The 16532-nt window shown below is 41.5% G+C and overlaps 1 protein-coding gene across 1 annotated transcript in view; it reads left to right on the top strand.

Moving 5' to 3' along the window:
* Nucleotides 1–6732, top strand: part of DAP (death associated protein) — a 36203-nt gene extending 29471 nt beyond the window's left edge. Inside the window, exons 3-4 of the mRNA XM_072153047.1 lie at nucleotides 3207–3249; nucleotides 6392–6732. Coding sequence (XP_072009148.1) covers nucleotides 3207–3249; nucleotides 6392–6511 — 163 coding nt within the window. The 3' untranslated portion in view covers nucleotides 6512–6732. The remainder of the gene's footprint in view (nucleotides 1–3206; nucleotides 3250–6391) is intronic.
* Nucleotides 6733–16532: the final 9800 nt, after the last annotated feature.

Genomic DNA, 16532 nt, shown 5'->3' with positions numbered 1-16532 from the left:
TCCCGATGCTCGAGTGCTTATATTGAATGACGAACCCCATTGAAGTCCATTGGGAGACTCAAGCATTTTTCAAGGGGACCAAGGCTCTGCAATAAAATATTTTTCATTTTATTGAGAAATAAAGAAGTCAGTCCTGTTTGTTTTTTATTCAGTGGAATATTCGTGGAACTACAAAAAAGAGAATGACCCGTGTTAAACATCTGCAATGTGTTCTTCACACATATTGTTCTTCACATACTATGGTGAAGAACACCGTTCGGCCCTAATGTCTTCTGATAAGTTAGCAGATGTATGGAAACATCTGCACTGTGTTCTTCACTTAAATGATCCTGTGTTCACTGTGTTCTTCACTATGTTTCCTTAAAGGGGTATTCCGGGAATATGAACATCTGACACAAAAACCCTTAATGATATAAATAAATGAATACAACAATACTCAATGTCATTAGTCACAAAACGGAGCTAAAATAATATGATTTTATGACTTACAAAATTTATGGCCTCTCTAAAGTAGGTGGAGTTATCACAAAGATGGCCGCCACTGGAAACTACAAGTTCCATGATCCTTTAGTTCTCAGTAACTCCTCCTACCACTTATGCTCTGCTAACAGTGATGATGTAACAGGTTTTCTTGCTCTGTTACCATAGTAATGATGTGTAACTGCCATCACCACAACACTGACCATACTGGATGCACTGCAACCAACCGACTACAGTCAAACGTAGTGGTGATCACATGACCCTGCCCAGGCAGGTACAGGACATGTGATGTGGACATGTGACCAGCGGCCATGTTCTTTTCTGCGACGGACTGCGCGGAGGAAATTAACGGACTGATTAAAGGGCCGGTAGCATTTTAATTCTCCATCACAGTCTATGTCACCAGCATTTTCTGCTAAGGGGAGCAACATTTTAAATAACAACTAATTACACATTAGCTTATATTTTGAGTGCCCACTTGTATATGAATTATGCTGATTCCTGGAATACCCGTTTTTAAGTAAAAGCTTGATCTCGAGCAGGCGAAATACTCGCCCGAGCAACGAGCTGTTTCAAGTACACTAATACTCGAACGAGCATCAAGCTCGGACGAGTATGCTCGCTAATCTCTATATACCAATGCATTGAGCATGTGGGACAGTGTAACTATATGAAAGGTTTTAGTTGGATAAAATCCTTTCGGTAACAGCCAGTAATTGCCAGTACATGGTGTGCTGTATATCTATGGCATGGAAGAGAGTTGATGGTGTGTTCAAGTCATGTCTGGATTAAATGTATAATTTGGATAACATTCCATAATTAAGAGACCTTGTGTCCGTTGAAGTCCTCAGGTGCGAGGCAGAACAAGAGGTGCATATAGCCAATCACGACTTCCCTTTTCCTAGCGCTCTGACTGGGCCCTATGCGACCGTACCAGTGGCCATAAAACATGACATTTATGGTTTTGCCTTGCCCACAAAAATCTGTACAATAAATGGCAAATTTTGCCTCACAAAAATGGTATAAAAAGTGATCCGAAAGCTGTATAAACTCCATTATGCTATTGATTAAAAGTTAAAAAAAAATACTAGCTAAGTTAATAGAAAAATAAAAATGATATGCATTTAAGAAGATAACAATGCAGAAATCAATTATTTTATCCCCAAGTTGGGTTTTATTCTGCAAAAATTATAATTAAGGAAAAATTCTGGATACATTTATCTATTGCTGTAATGGTAATGGCCCATAGAATAAAGGTCACTATTTATCAAAGCTGTACCTGAACACCCACTAAAATCGAATAATAAAAATTAATGATTGAATAGATTTTATTTTTTGCATTCCTTTCCATAAGAAATAATACATTTTAATCAATAAGGCACATAAATAAGGCTTTCATCACCATATTCCACCACTAATAATTTTTTCATACTTGGGTCAAAAGAGCTGACAAAGGTATACCGGTAATTACTTTCTTTTTTACCTTGATCATGATCAAGCCTGATATGATTGTACTTATGTTTTTTTACCCTATAATCTCTGTGTATACTCTACTCTCCTTATGTATTTTTCTTACAAATAAGTGCACATATTTTTCTAATTCGCTGCATTCACAATATTATTTCAGATTGGTCACATGTGATAAACGTCAAACGACATATACAGTTGGCTTGTATTTTGAATAAACTATTCAGGTATTGGCCAAAAAAATTCCATTCTTCGAGTTTTGGATTCTTGCTTGTATTTATCTTTTTGCTGACTTCAGCTTCACAGCCCTGATAGGAATACTCATTTCTAATAATTGGGTTGTGTAATTGTACAAACAATTTGCAGATAAAATGGCAAATGATCAGTGTCGCACACTATTTTTATCTCTTTATAGCTGCATACTTACTATTCAATTTCTCAGTACTCCTTATGTAGTCCTCTACATAATTTGTATTAATGTACATAAACATACCATATTTAAATCGGTGTATATTGTTTAAACATTTTAGAATGATTACTTATTAACCTCTTACGGTGCATTCACACACCCACCTCTAACACCCGCAATCGGATATCTGTACAGTAAGGGATTTTCCATAAAATCCCTTTACTACGGAAAAAGTAGAACATTTTGAAACTTGAGAATTTTTCCAAATTTAAACCAAATATCTGATTTTCTCATAAATGAATGCAAAACATACCACCCAAATTTTTCAACTAACATGAAGTACAAAGTGCCACGAGAAAATAATTTCAAAAACTTGGATATGTTAAAGCGTTACAAAGTGCTAACCACTTATTGTGACACTTGTCAGATTTGAAAAAATGGGCCCTATCGGGAAGGGGAAAAGTGGCTTTGGCATTAAGGTGTTAAATAAATCTAAACTTTTCTTGAAAATGTGAATAAAATGCTGTTCAACTTTTAATCTTACTAGCCTCGTAATAAAACAAAAGGGCACTTGTAAAATGAGGCCCACACAAAGCCGAGATATGGTAAATGTGGGTAGTAAGGCTATCTGTTTGATAAAACATTATGAAAATGGCTAATTTAAAGAAAAAAAAAAGTTTTTGCCAAATTCGCCTTTTTTCATAAATAAATGCAAAATATATGAACCAAAATGTCACACTGACTAAAGTTAAAGCATTCTAAAGTTATTACAAAGTTAAGTTATAACTTTGTCATCAAGGCACAAATAAGCTTGGTCACTATGTGTTTAATGTGTTTCTTTTTATCTTAGGCAACCTAAGCCACCTCTGGTGATTTCTGGTGCCATTGCACGGGTAAGAACTCTTCAAATGTTGCTTCTTCTACATTGAGAAACTTGCATATTTATGTAATTAAGGTGAAACTTAAGTGTGAAAGAAACCGTGACACTTCGGACCCCTGAAGGGTACGCAAGATCACTTAGTTATCCTTTTATAGATGCTCCTGGAACGCACGGGTTCTGAGAGGCCCAGGAAGGGGTTTAAAGTTGTCCACACAACAACCGGATATGGCAAATCACAGCCCTGAACGGCTATAAGACCTCTTTCCCTAGCCTCAGTGAGACAGAATCTTCTCAACGCAATTTAAGCTTCCACCAATTCTCCTTTCTTACATGCCCGTTCCATAACAGGATTATATCGGGTGAGGAACCATCCCGTTTGCATGTATATGAGCGAGACATGGATGTTTTGAGTTCGTGGATCCAGATAAAAGAACACAGGTTAATTTTTAAATTGCCTTAAGGGCACACTAGACAAAATAAAACTTGCAATAGAGCAGGGATCGCATAAAAATCTCCACAAGCGTCATAGACGCTTCCACATACAGTATTTCTCTTTAAATAGTACCCCATGCGTCTCAACACGCACTGACTTTTCCCTGTGACTGGGGAGACTAAGGAGCTGCAGCAGCAGTTCTGCTATGTCCTGCGTCCTGACAGCTCGGCCCCACACAGCTGCTGAGAGGAGATAGAGGAGCTGTGGAGGTACAGCTGACCTGTTCTGTGTGTGAGCCCGACACCCCGAGCTGTGCAGCATCGGGACACAGCCCCTCCCTGACCTGATGCTGTTTCTCTGTAGCCGTATCAAAGTGGGCGGGACTACCGGAAGCCACTCTCCATGCTGATGTCTCTGTTATAGTGGTGGCAGATATGAAAGGCTGGGGCTATACCAGAGGAAAATGTGACAACAGATCAACCTAGGGGCTGGGGCGTCGGCCACAGACCTGGGTGGAGGGGGGCTGGGGCGTCGGCCACAGACCTGGGTGGAGGGGGGCTGGGGCGTCGGCCACAGACCTGGGTGGAGGGGGGCTGGGGCGTCGGCCACAGACCTGGGTGGAGGGGGGCTGGGGCGTCGGCCACAGACCTGGGTGGAGGGGGGCTGGGGCGTCGGCCACAGACCTGGGTGGAGGGGGGCTGGGGCGTCGGCCACAGACCTGGGTGGAGGGGGGCTGGGGCGTCGGCCACAGACCTGGGTGGAGGGGGGCTGGGGCGTCGGCTATGGTCTGGTCTGTAGGTTGAAATATTTTAAGGAGACAAAATACTGGCTGCAGTCATATTCATGCATAAGATTTCAGCCAGTATTAAAGTATTAGCAGTGAAGTAAATTAATTACCCTGTGTGTGGTCTAATGGAACCTGATGGATTTTCCTCTGCACTTGATGGTATAATCGGTTCCCAGACAAAGACTGTCGCCTCAGAGGTGTCTCACACACCTCTGTCCACCCCCAGGAGGGGTCATGAGTTCCTCCTAAGGGTGATGTCACACATGGCGTTTTTGGGCCGTCTTTAGTTAGTGCATTTTTTTTGTGTGAATTTTTGTCCATTTTTAATTGCGCAAATTTGGAAAACCGGACAAACGCGTTCATTTTCAAAAACCGCATGCGGTTTTTTAGAATGCATGCGTTTTTTTAAGATTTGAAAACGCATACTAACTAAAAACGGCCTGAAAACGCTATGTGTGACATCACCCTAACAGGTATTACATCCTGGACCTTGGAGAAGCCATAGCTTCTCAAGTTGAAGTCGTAGGGTCTGGGTTCTGGTATCATTGCATCCGGGTGAATCCCTGGATCACATTGATACCAAACCTGACCCATTTACTATGGTCCTATCCAGAGATATTTATATCTCTGGACCCAAGGGTGCTGGAGCCTCGGGAATTGGACCCCTATGATCCCTTAAAGATAACAAATCCAAACCTGTAGTTGTACTTGGGCTGAGATGAACCATAACTCCATAACTATCCCTAATCAACGTATTGGTTTAAAAAATTTTATGACTCTGTCTCCTGTTTTAGAATTGGAGGGAAGCCTCAGTCGCCACGACTGGGGAAATGCTTTGAAGCCTGGCCCCCTACGGAGCCTCTACAGCCTCTGAAATGTTAGATAGCACTTAAGCTAGCTAAATTGTTATCCCTCCCCTCCCTCTAGCCTCATCCCAATTTAGATATGGTAATTTTATATAAAGCTGTGGTGAAGATTGCAATGTTCTGATTGTATGTTTACAGATTGAAGGAGCTAGAGGAAAATTCTTTTTTAATAGAAGTTTACTCTACATAACTCTACATAAAGACGTGAAAGGGGTTAAGTTGGCATGCTACTAGCCATCTCATGCAGTCTAGAAAAAAAATTAACTGCTCCTAGTAAAATAAATACATTCCGGCGAAAAACATGTAGCCATGCAATATGCCATTATTTTTCAATATAAAATAATAATTTGTTTTTAACACCTTTTGGACTGCCCGCTTATGAAATACACTGCAGTTTCTTATGCTACTGTGCTAATTGCGGAAGTAGGACTGAGTCTCCAGCTGTCAGAAATGGCCAGAGACTATAGGGAGAAGTCATCAGCCTTCTCCTTTCTTAAATGCGTAGTGCTGAACTAGTGCTAGGCAGTAAATAGCAGAGCCGATAAGCCTGGGAGTCACGTGACCGCTTGGTTTGCAGTGGTTAATCGCAGTGACATCACACATCAGTCCCCAAATAGTTTTGTTTCCCCCCTCTAACTGGGGCCCTTACAGATACCCTAGTTACAGGGGAAAACCTGTAAAAATATTGACACAAAATAGGGAGTTAACTTAACATTACGATTACAAATTAACTTGCAATTTTAAGAGGACTTAATACTATACATTACAAAAAGGCTTTTTTTAATTACATTTTTTTTTTCAATTTAATACCCCTCAAACTTTTTTGGCCCTTGAAACACTATGTAAGAAAATGTGCTTAAAATGCTTCGGTCATTAAAGCTTTTTGAGGCCTTGTTTTTAAGGGGTTAAGGATTATAGCTTATTTTTATCATTGCACAATCAATTAAAAAAAAATATATATTTTGCTTACATGCTGTCCATCCAAAAGGAAACCGTGTACTTGAAAAGGTTACATGTCATAATGTATAAAAAAATTAGCACTGACTTTATCTTTTTCGTTTCTCAACAGGGTGACAAAGATTTTCCTCCAGCAGCAGCCCAAGTAGCTCATCAGAAACCACATCCATCTGTTGAGAAACTGCCTCCTGCACAACATGTAAATCAGCACATTCATCAGCCTCGCAAGTGATAGGGGGATTGACATTATCCTGGAAACATATTTGAAGATATTGTCTTGATATAGTTGCAAAAAGTTCCAGATATGAGACAGAATAAATAATAATTCCCTCCACATGATACAATTAATACCGCAGAATAAAGCCTGATTTACCCCTTTGTGGCACAGAATGTCAGATGATGTTTTTATGTAAGAAATTGTTTTATATAATTAAATATAAAATTGTGGAGTAACACTGACTATGTTTTTCTAGCAACACTTAAAAAACAAAGTACCATCATTATGGGGGCTATTACTCTGCTTAAAACTTAACTAAAGGAAAACATCCTAATCACACAGTGCCATACTTAATTTTAGCACTTTGTCTGGATTGTTTACCACCTTCCTTAACAGGTAATTTTTTTTTTCAGTTTTGGCAACGGACCAATGTAACCGTACATTAACTATTACATTCATGTAGCAGCACTCCTGAATTAATAAAATACTCGGGTGCTCGTCCCAGAACACGGACAAACGGTCCCTCCAAGATGCAGGATAAAGGAAAATGGCAGCACTCCGAGAGAACTTGTGAAACAAGGTACTGGTTTATTCCAACATGTGCCAAACCGCTAGAGCCTTTCTCAAGCCTCCTCTCAAACTGGAGGATGACCCTTGACCTCTGTAAAGACAGGAAGCAGAGAGGTTAAATGCCCAACCCCTGCATCCTGTCCCTATACAGGGCAGGGAGTAGAGAGAGAAAATTCTCTCCTCGCTTCCCGTCAGTTGCGACAGTGAGGGGAGGATCACGGAGGCGCAGGGATTCGTCCCTTACCCCAACCAGTTTGGGCCTCTATCGGCTTATGGCCCTTTCCCCTGCCTCGAAGAACTGGGTCTTCTCCGGCTCTGTCCATGGCTGCGGGAAGCCTATGACACCCGGAGCACGCTTGCCGGCGTATGTCAATATGCCAATCGCCTTTCGGTCAGATCTGACGGAGGTCGGATGTGACGTCACGCAAGCGCGACCCGGAAGCAGGAGCGTGGAGCGGTAAGTTGAAAAATTGCGAGGTGCTCACGTTGATCTGAGGTCTAACAATGATTCCAGTGAGAGTCTCGACCTGCCTACTTCCGAGATCACTACAGGCAGTCCCTGGGTTACATACAAGATAGGGTCTGTAGGTTTGTTCTTAAGTTGAGTTTGTATGTAAGTCGGAACCGTATACTTTATTATTGTAACCCCAGACAGAATTTTTTTGGTCTTTGTGACAATTGGATTTTAAAAATATTGGATTGTCATAAGAACCAGGATAAACAATAAAGCTTAATTACAGGCAGCATTGATAACTGTTAAAGCTGTTTATTGTAGCCTAGGACTAAAGTACAGTAAATTACCAAAATCCAGAGGTCCGTTTGTAACTATGGGTCGTATGTAAGTCAGGTGTTCTGTGGGGGGACCGCCTGTATATCTTTACGCTATCCAAGTGTGCTGATAGTTTAATCATGTAAAAGCTGTCAACAGTTTCTTTTTAAGCTTTGGTATAGCATTCCTGGCAATACAGGTCGGTTGCAAGCTAATAGTTTGTGCTGTCTTTATGACCGCTATACATCTGTGTGTGTGTGTGTGTGTGTGTATATGTATTCCTTTAGAACCTGGTAGATCTTTACCAGGTAACATCTTGGCATTTATTCATGTGAAGCTGATTCATGTGAATATTACTGTTAAAGGAAACCTACCACTTCTGACGGTAGGTATGAGATACAAACACCGGGCACCAGCTCAGGGTGAGCTGGTGCCGGTGCTTAGTCTCGTTAGTGTTAAAACCGCGGTATCGCGGTTTTAACACTTTTGAAACTTTCTAGCAGAAACTGCTTCGGCGCTTCGTGCACACGATCGTGCGCGCGCCTACATTGGAAACGCCGCAGGCGTTGCGCGCGCACGATCGCGCGCAGCGCCGAAGCAGTTTCTGCTAGAAAGTTTCAAAAGTGTTAAAACCGCGATACCGCGGTTTTAACACTAACGAGACTAAGCACCGGCACCAGCTCACCCTGAGCTGGTGCCCGGTGTTTGTATCTCATACCTACCGTCAGAAGTGGTAGGTTTCCTTTAATGTTTTAGGCTGGCTGGTTCTTCCACTCCCACCATTGGAACATGGAGTCCTATGTCTTCTGGTCTGGACCTCTTATCCCTACCGCCTGTAAAGTAGCGGTACAAGGGATAGGGTGGTGTGTCGCCCGCTTATCCCATGCATATTAAAAGGACATATTATGTTACATCATATTAATTATGCACTCCTTCTCCTTGGTAGGATCCCAAGGAAAAGGTTAATCCAAAGAGCAGAGTATTTCAGGGAAGCAGAAGTCAGCATATTAAAAATGCAACATGTGTCTGGAGAGGCTACCAAGTGCTTCTAAAAAGACTGTCTATGCATCTTTTGCATACAATCTGCTCAGTGAGGAAAGGAACTCCCTTGTGGACCAGATGCGCAGTTTTATTAGAAAAGTACAGTCTAAAGTCACATCCTCTATAGCTACGTTGCTCCCTCAGAAACCACCTCAGAAGCGACAAAGGTTGCTAGAATCTACCCCAGTTTCAGCGTCCACTCGGAGGGATCTGAAGGGAAAGATTACTTAGAAATGGACCCATCTCCGTCCGTCTCTGCAAACAAGATGGCATCTAGATATCTATTAGCATCTGAGGATCTAGAACCACCATGCGCGCGACCGTGTGTGCATCTGAATAGGAAGTGGTAGCGCGCATGCATGGTGCGCGGACCCTGGTGCGGGAAAGCCAGTAAGGATATAAACATTAATAAACTGTTAAAACACTTTAAAACTATTTAAAAACATAACGGAGATGAGCGCCAGCACCAGCTCACCCTGAGCTGGTGCACGGCATGTCCAGCTTATAAGCCCTATCCCAAGTGGTAGGTTTCCTTTAAGAAAAGATGTGTATTTCCAATAAACAATGCCCCCAAAGATCTGATATTACAGGAATGGAGAGACCCGGAGACTAGGATTTCCATATCTAAAGAATTTTAAAAACTGCTTTCTTTCGATGAAGCGGAAGCCAAGTTATGGAATTCCACCCCGAAGGTTGATATTCGGGTAACGAAGATGGCAAAAAAAAGACTGACTTTCCATTTAGGTTGCCATTCAGTTGAGAGATCCACTAGATAGGAAAGCAGATAGTTTATTGAAGAAAACCTGGGAATGCGCCATGCTTGATTTAGTATCTCTTTTGGCCCATAACAACCATGGTTTTCAACTCTCAAAAAAACTACAATCAGCAAGATGGAGGGCGGAGCCTGACTCCTGTCACCTCATCACAAGCTGCTGATTAATGACATCATATCTATCGGTGTATCTTATCTACTCATATCTATCATCTATCTATATATATCTCATATCTTTCTTTCTCCTATCTATATCATATCTATCTAAGTAACACTTCAGCACAGTATATGAGGGCACAGCTTGAAGACTTGGAGAGTGTCTCCTGCCACTTCCTTGTGTGAGGTGATGGGGGAGCTGCAGTTTGTCTGTGTGGATTATTTGCTTATACACAAGTTTAGGGAAAGCTTAGCGAGAGATAAGAATGTACTTGGTTTGTTACTACATTAGTTAGGGCACATGACTGAGTGTTGGAGCAGAGAGACTTGAGGTAATCGGCTGTGTGCAGGGAGTGAAATGTGGGCGTGTCTCTCCCTCCGTAGTCTCTGCTTCTTTCTGAAGACGGAATGTCCATAGTAACAGCTATCTGAGCAGTCACTGCCATCTAAGGAAAGTCTTCAGAATACAAGAGAAAGGAGAAAGATTCGGGTAACTAATACAATTGCAAAAGGGCTTAAGATTACCTGCCCTACAACTTATCAAAAGTTTTTTGAAATGACGGTCGGTTACACTTTAAAGGCCAACATCGCCACAACGCCTGTAGCCTGTACCCTCTTCCATTGGATAGCTGAACTGGAGAACCATATTAGGATTGGAACCCCAAGGGAAGTCCTACTGAGTACTTTCTCCACATTGAAAGCAGCCACATCATTTATAGCAGATGCCTCAGCTGAGGGTGCGATGATCAGTACTAAGGAAGGAGCATAGTCCAATTCGGTAAGATGATCTCTCTGGCTACCTCAATGGAGTGGAGATTTTAGATGGAAATCCAAATTCTGTGGTATTCCCTTTTAAGGAGAATATGTGTTCGGCCAGAGTTGGATACCATTTTAGAGAAGGCAGCAGATGGAAAGAAAGGTTTCCCAGAATCCAAAACTAATCCAAGGAAACCACCCTTTCAAGATCCTAAGGATAAAAGACTATCCTACAGGAGGAAAGGTGAACAAGGGAAGTGGAGTTATCCCAAAGGTGCAAAAGCAATTGGGCTGGATAATCAATGTGGAGTATGAATGTGATTTTTCTAACAATATTCCAAGAGAGGGAGCATTGTAAGAGAAGCAATGAAAATCCTCGGGCTCATGACAGCGTGCATTCAATGCGTGCAATGGAGTTAAAATCATACAAGAACACTGCAAACCTAGGTGCTGGCCTCCTGGGACAAGAACCCTGTCCATCTGAATCAGAGTGTGGAAATTCCTATTTTAGTCAAACGGTCCTTGGACTGGTGGACAAAGTTAACAAATTTGGAGAGCGGAATGCCGTGGCTCCCCTGGCCAATGATAGCTATTCAGACAGACGCAAATAAGTCAGGATGGGGAGCGAATGTGGCAGGGCATCCAATTCAGGGTCTGTGACCAGAATCGATTAAGACTGGGTCCTCAAACTACAGAGAATTAAGAGCGTTACTAGAGGCCTTGAAATCCGGAACTAAAAGACCAGCATGTAAGGATATATTCGGACAACTTCACCACGGTGGCATACCTTCACCACCAAGGAGGAACAAATAATCCAGGTCTCCTAAATCTCTCAAACAAGATATTTGCATGGGCAGAGCGCAATGTCTACTCGCTTTCAGCCATTCACCTAAGGGGAGAGGAGAATCAAGTGGGGACTATCTCAGTCAACAGAAAATTGACCCAAACGAGTGGTGTTTGAACAAGGAGGTCTATCCACAGTTAACGCAAAGATGGGAACAACCAGTGACAGACTTGTTCACATCCAGCATGAATACAAAGCTTCCCCACTTCTTCTCGATAGAACCAGCAATTCCCTTAAGTCAAAAAGATGCCTTCAGCCAATCCTGGAGTGGGCCGTTGATGTACGCCTTCCCTCCTATGCCTCTGATTGAATGAGTTGTTCAAAAGATCAGACAAGACGGAGCAAGAGCAATCCTCCTTGTTCCCTGGTGGCCAAAAAAAACTGGTTCCCTTGGTTATAAAAAAAAAAAAAAATGGCATTGGCAGAACCTCTTCTGCTTCCACCTCGGTCATATCTCCTGTTCCAGGGCCTAGTACATCATCCCAATCCTCAGGCTCTCCAGCTCTCTGCATGGATCCTGAAAGGATGCTGCTAATATCTCAGGGATTATTGGATCAGGTTATAACCACAAAGAAGGCAAGCCGTAAACCAGTCGCCAATAAAATGTACTCCAGAATCTGGAAGAAATTTTTGTTTTCTTTTGTGGCTCGGTTCCTCCTAACCAATTGTCCACTAATATTTCACAGGTGCTGGACTTCCTACAAGCAGGATTTGATAAGGCTCTAAAAACAATCTCTCTCAAAGTACAAATATCAGCCCTTAGTGTTTTTTTTTTTTTTTTTTTTGGATACCTTGCTGGCAGAGCATAAGTGGATTCAGAGGTTCGTAAAAGCCACCTCCTAGATGGTCTCACCTAAGGCGGAATATTCCTAAATGGGATCTACCCCTAGAGAGCGTAGGGATTAGAGAGCTAACATTCAAATTAACCTTCCTCGTAGCTATAACTACAGCTAGTTATGGGGGAGATTCAGGCTCTCTCCCTTAGGGAACCTTATCTCAGAATATATGATGACAAAGTGATCCTAACTTTCAATAAAGCATTTACACCCAAGGTATCGCCTTTAGATGTGAGGCGATATCTTCTTCATTACATAAATGTCACCAGACCTTGGAAGAAGGATGACAACATCCTTTTGCAATTCATGGGCAAAAGCAGAGGCAGAAAGGCTTCCAAAGCTTCCATCGCCATATGATGCCACAGACATGGACATTCCAGGAACTACCAAGGCTCACTCAACCAGAGGAGGGAAGCCTCATGGGCTGAGAGACGTGGTGCCTCACCTAACCTTTGCCAGACATTATAGGCTAGATATTCAAAGTTCTAGAGATCAAGCCTCCAGTAGGAAGGTTTTGCAAGCTGTTGTCCCACCCTAGATATATTATCTGGTACATCTCCAGTTGACGCCTTCATGGGGGATTCCATGGAAAAAGAGAATTATCCTTACCGTTAATTCGGTTTCCATAAGTCCACCATGACGGCCCATATATATTTCCCTCCCCCTTATTAGTGTAGTCTTGAGAAAGTATTGTATGCCTATTTTTTTTTTTTTTTTTTTGTTTTTGTGTGTGTGATTATAACACTCAATAAATGGGTTGTATCCACAGTCGGTGTAGTTATTTGTTAGCCACTAGGGAGTGGATGCAAGGGTGGGGCATTTTAACCTCTCTGCTTCCTGTCCCTACAGAGGTCAAGGGTCATCCTCCAGTTGGGGCCATCATGATTGACTAGTGGAAACCTAATTAACGGTGAGAATAATTCTCTTTTTCAAGTGTCCTTGTTTCGTTTGATATTCACATCATTTCACTTTGCAACCTTTTCATGCCGCCTTTGAATTTAAAAAACAAAACAAAAAAAACACACGCTAGCAGAGTGGGTGCCGGAATTACTCCAGCGATAATCCCACAGATATTAGGCAACCATAAGAAACCAGCTGGTTACGGAAGTGTAATATACAGTGATTTTTGCCACAATGCAATAAATGCCGTGGCACTTATCTGCCATGGCACTTATAAGGCGATACTGCGTCTGTTTTTGTATGTAATGTATGTAAAATGCTACTCTATATGCTGCAGATTTGATATTCTGCAAATTTACACGCAATATGCATTGTGGGCATATTGGTTTTGTATGTTTTTTGCAAGATATTTTTTATTATGACAATTACTATAAATATTTTAGTATATTTATTATAAATATATATTATATTAATTTATAGGCTTTAAATATCACTGCATTGTTTTTTTAGAGCGCACTCTTAGAAACATATATATATATATATATATATATATATATATATATATTTAGATTTTTAATCCATTACAACTTTACAGTCAGCCTTGTGATACATACAAGTTATGTTCTTTAAAATCCCTCTACCACCAGGATGCAGGATTGTATGTAAATGAGCCTGAGGGGCTCCAAGCTCAATAGGTCTTAATGGAGCCTGGAGCCCAGCAGGCTAATTTGCATGCAGTCTTTCATCCTGGTGGTAGATGTCCTTTAAATTGAATTTGTATGCAAGTCAGAACATGTATATTTTATAATATTTTTTGGTCCCAGTGACAATTAGATGTTTAACTTCTTTTTTTTATGTCATGAGAACAAGGAGTATCAATATAACTTCATATCAGACATCTTGAAGGTCGATCGCAGCCTGGGACTAAAGTAAAGCATCCAGAGAGCATTACCAGGGGTATAAATGGACAGAGGTTGTGTGTAAGTCAGGCCAATAAGTAGGGGACACTTTTGTAATGGAGCTTTTATTTACCAAATGATTATAAATGGACATATGATGGGTTCCCCACTAGCTAGTGAATTCAAAGCTGACGATATCAAAGCAGAGAGGTAACCTTGAGCAGTTGGAAAAGGGATTCCCTTGCTAAGATATTTGGGGACCCAAGCAGCCTGAAGGCAGAACGGAAGTATCCCTATAACATTGAGAGGTCTGCTGCCTTGAGAGGGCACAAACACACTGCAGTCAATCTTCCTCAGGCATCCCCATCCAACTTGCTGAAGAAATAAAGTTTAATTCTTCAATATGCAAATTAATTATAAGGCTATTGGAGGTGTGCAGTAGCTCCTGGGCGAAAGCTGCTCCACGCCCTGGGGAATCTACTTTCTGAGGGATTTTTCACTAATTCATTAATGCAGCTGCTGCAGAAATAGAGTTTAATGCTTGAATATGTAAATTAATTTCTAGGGCTACTGGGGGGAGTAGCCATAGATCGTTCTGGGGGTGAAGGCTACTCCATGCCCCCAGTAGCCACTCTTGACCTGCTCTGCCAGCTCATGTCCAGCTCCAGCATCATTTGAGGTCTATGCAGTAGCTCGCTGCCAGCAATTCGCCTGGTACTGCGGAGCTCTGCACATGCACGATCTGCCAGTGGCACTTCTCAATGCTGCACTTGCAGAGTGCTCAAATGATGGTTGAGCAGGTAGAGGCGGGTCAGTGGCTACTGGCATGGAGTAGTCTTCACCCCTGGAACTGTATCTGGCTTCTCCACTCCTCCAGTAGCCCTAGAAATTAATTTACATATTCAAGCATTTAAACTTTATTTCTGCAGCAGCTGCATTACTGAATTAGTGAAAAATCTCTGAGTAGATTCCCCTTGGTAAATTTCCTTTTTAAAAGTCGTACAGTGGTAGGCATGTGGTTAAAATAATCAAAACGTGGTCAGAAACTGCTGTAGGGCTGAAAATGAAAAGAGCACTACTTAGATTTTTGCATAGTAGACTTTACTGTAATAGTTTTCAGATGCTATGTCAAATTTGGGAACCCCCTTGAGAGACCAGGATTAAGGAAATCCCAAATTATTTGGTAAACACTATCCCACATTATTTGGTAATCCCACATTATTTGGTATAGGGAGCATTTTGACCCATTCTAAAGTACTGAGGAATGATAGCTGTGCAGATGGGAAATTTGCTACAAATACATCATTTTAGTGACCAATATGTTGTATCCCAATTATGCCACTCTGTCATATTCCTGATTTTTTTAGAAATGCCTTACATGTGGCCTTAATGACCTATAATATACTGAAGTAGCTGTGTCTCCGAGTTGTGCTGAAAATCACTGAGACATTCTCTAAAATCTTCTGCAGACTCACAAATGGGCTTTTGCTGCATACTCACTCTGGAGGGAGGAGGGGGAGGCCATGTGATGGTGCATTCGCTAACTCAGAGTATGCTGCTCTGTGGGTGCAGACGTTTTCTACCAAGACTATTTAGGTTCAAGGTCTCTTCGATCTCTCCATCCCAGTCCATTCAGAACTTTCGCTGTCTCTCTCTGCCATGCTGTGTCATATACTCCTGTGTATCTTCTGCTTTCAGGGCATATTCTGTATAGTAGGGAGATTGAACCTTTAGTGCTCACATGCAGTGCTACACTTTCATTTATTTTCTGAACATTCTAGTATATGACATATAGAAAGAGAGAGGAGACAGATCAGAGATGATGAAATCGATCCATGACATGGATATAACACACAATTGATGCTCTCAGCTCTGCTAACTCGCCTATAACACACCTCTATATACCTCCCCTGATATAAAGATCTTGTAAGCTTGTAGCTTTACTCTCCTCATGATGTGTTGTTGTTTGCTGGCTGTGTCTGTGTGCGCTCGTACTGGAATGCAAGTCCGAGTGCTAGAGGCAGGGAACAGCTCAGTGCGGCGTCAGACAGGAGAACAAGATGTCTGCTGACGCTAAACTTGGAATATCCAAGGTCGGGTCTAGGGGCAACCAAAATTGTGTACACCAAGAGACAGGTTAGAATCATATGTGATAATATGTTAATAAAATTGAATTAGAGAATGTGTTATTTTCTTATCCTGAGTTTCCGTTTTTCACTCCCCGCCATAAAAGCAGAGCTGTTTGAGGGCTTGTCTTCAGTGTAACAAATTATATTTTCTAATGATGGTATTTAATATTCCAGGCTTTGTTCTGGGAAACTAGAATAGTATCCCAAATGCAGTAAAATTGACAATAAAAAAAAAAACACATTTGTGCCATTTTCTTGTGAGCTTTGTTTTCACAAATTTATATTTGATTAGAGTTTATTAGGTTTTAATAGATTTTTTTTTTTAATGAAAACATTTTGTGTGAGGAAAGTTGCATATTCTGAT

Source organism: Engystomops pustulosus, chromosome 5 (assembly GCF_040894005.1).
Source record: "Engystomops pustulosus chromosome 5, aEngPut4.maternal, whole genome shotgun sequence".
Taxonomy (NCBI): domain Eukaryota; kingdom Metazoa; phylum Chordata; class Amphibia; order Anura; family Leptodactylidae; genus Engystomops; species Engystomops pustulosus.
Note: the sequence above shows the minus strand (reverse complement) of the source record. Positions and strands in the feature narration are given on the sequence as shown.